The 1,942-nt window shown below is 30.9% G+C and overlaps 1 protein-coding gene across 1 annotated transcript; it reads right to left on the minus strand.

Moving 5' to 3' along the window:
- Nucleotides 1-520: 520 nt before the first annotated feature.
- On the minus strand, nucleotides 521-1,413 carry LOC122724107. The gene is made up of 2 exons (XM_043958665.1): nucleotides 1,280-1,413; nucleotides 521-1,202 (listed from the first exon to the last, which is right to left on the minus strand). The coding sequence occupies exons 1-2, from the start codon at nucleotides 1,331-1,333 to the stop codon at nucleotides 696-698; spliced, it is 561 nt and encodes a 186-aa protein (XP_043814600.1). The 5' UTR covers nucleotides 1,334-1,413; the 3' UTR covers nucleotides 521-695.
- Between the last annotated feature and the right edge of the window lie 529 nt (nucleotides 1,414-1,942).

The following is a 1,942-nucleotide window of genomic DNA, read 5'->3' on the forward strand; positions in this document are numbered from 1 at the left end:
ATTACTCACAATTTTTTGATCAGTATATCTTACATTACTGATGAAATTTTTTTATTGGTAAAATGAGTGTTCAATCTTACACATGTCACTAATTAAATTTTATAGCAAGCATAGTGTATTTGAAGATATGAATAACTAAGAAAGATGCTGAAAATATGTTGCACTGACTATTGAAGAATTAAAAAATGCCAATGAGCATTACCATATGATATTATAGAAGATTTTGCTCTTGAAAATGAATAATTGAGAAAGGAGTATGTTTTTCACTCTCTATTCCAGGTAGCCTCTTTAAGAATTACAGGCCCATTTTATTCCAACATAGTAATATCAAAGCAAACATAAGCTAGAGCATAGAACTTTACAATATATGCATGCTAGATAGACAGCATATCACAGCTGTACAAAAGAAAACCAACCAGAGAAGCTGCTTAATTAATTAAGAGGCCTTGGGTAGCAGCAGCTGACTGAACCCAAACAAGATGACCTGCAGCTAAGAAATGGCAGAGCGGAGAACCCAAGCTTGATCGGTAGCAAGCGAAACGCAATATGATCATGGCTCAACCCTGAAGTATCCATATGGCAAATGCCAATAGCTTCAACTTTATCTCCATTATTACCTCCGAGTGAGACTTTCACAATCTTTGTAGCATCAGCATCATAATGACAGAAGAAATCTTCATACATGGGATGACAAATCACAATTCCAGGACCCTTAATCTCCTGAGGATCTTCCAACACAATATAGTCTTGTAATAATGGAGCTGATATCGTGGAGTGCTTCGTTTCGACAGCCTTGAACTCGCTGTCTGAACCGAAGACTCGATGAACATAATCAAGCATTGATTCCATATCTCTAGCGCAGACTTTGGTCTCAACTTCAGCAGGAGGGATTTCACATTTCTCCTGTTGATGATCAACAGAGATTTTGGCTTGTGGAAAGTAAATAGCATGATCTTTCCAAAATATACATCGTCTGGAGTAAACAAGCCTATGTATGAAGCCTGCACGAAATCAAGCACGAAATTATCGAACTCCTTGCCAAACTTTGATGCTGTAGCAACAAGTATTGCTGGCCTTTTGAAAAGTTCATCCAAGATTTTGTAATATAATTGGACTGAAGTATTCTTCATTGCTTCATTTGTATTTCCATGGAAGTTCTCTTGCTTAGGCACATCTCTAACTCCATTAGAATAATGGCCAAACTGCACATGAAATAATACCACAAATAAATACCCATAAATTATAGAGAAAATTACTGATGAAAGTGAAAAGCTTATACCATGAAAAGCAGCAGATGAAAGAAAAGGATGGAATAGGGAAATCGAAAACCCATATCTCGTAATCCTCTCGTTGAGCTTCTCCAGAGTTGGTTATGATTTGTTAAAATGCGAATCCTACAGCTTTCTCATATAGGCATGGAATGCCTTTCTCAATAATTGCTGATGCTACTTGTAAACTTAGAATCATGTGTTTGTCTATATTCATTTGTCTATATTCATATATTTTATTTTAGTCCCTCTTCCTTTTGTTTATGAATAAAAAGATAATTACGTGCTACCTGCTAAATAGACTTGTAAGACATATTTAAAATTTCTCTTGTGACTTAGATTGAAATTTTCCAAATAAGAAAAAAATTACTATTTAATTTTTATATTATCAAAAAACTCACTAATTAGTATTTCATTTTTAAAAATATATTAAAATATCTCTAAAATTTTAAAAAATTTACTAATTAATTTAATTTTTAATTTTACCAGTTAAATATTATAAAAAATTTAAAATATTTTTAATATGGGACTAATTAATAAATTTATTATAAAATATCAACTAATAAATTTTTTAAATTATAATAACTAAATAATAAAATTAATAGCTTATTAAATAATAATTTTAATATTTTTTAAAAAATTTAAAAATTAATTAGTGAATTTTTTTAATATAA

This window comes from Manihot esculenta, chromosome 7, assembly GCF_001659605.2.
Source record: "Manihot esculenta cultivar AM560-2 chromosome 7, M.esculenta_v8, whole genome shotgun sequence".
NCBI lineage: Eukaryota > Viridiplantae > Streptophyta > Magnoliopsida > Malpighiales > Euphorbiaceae > Manihot > Manihot esculenta.

Coding starts and splice junctions, on each gene's coding strand:
- LOC122724107 (XM_043958665.1), bottom strand. CDS start 1,333: ATGGGTTTTCGATTTCCCTATTCCATCCTTTTCTTTCATCTGCTGCTT. Junction 1,203..1,279: donor TTCATCTGCTGCTTTTCATG/GTATAAGCTTTT, acceptor TTTCATGTGCAG/TTTGGCCATTATTCTAATGG.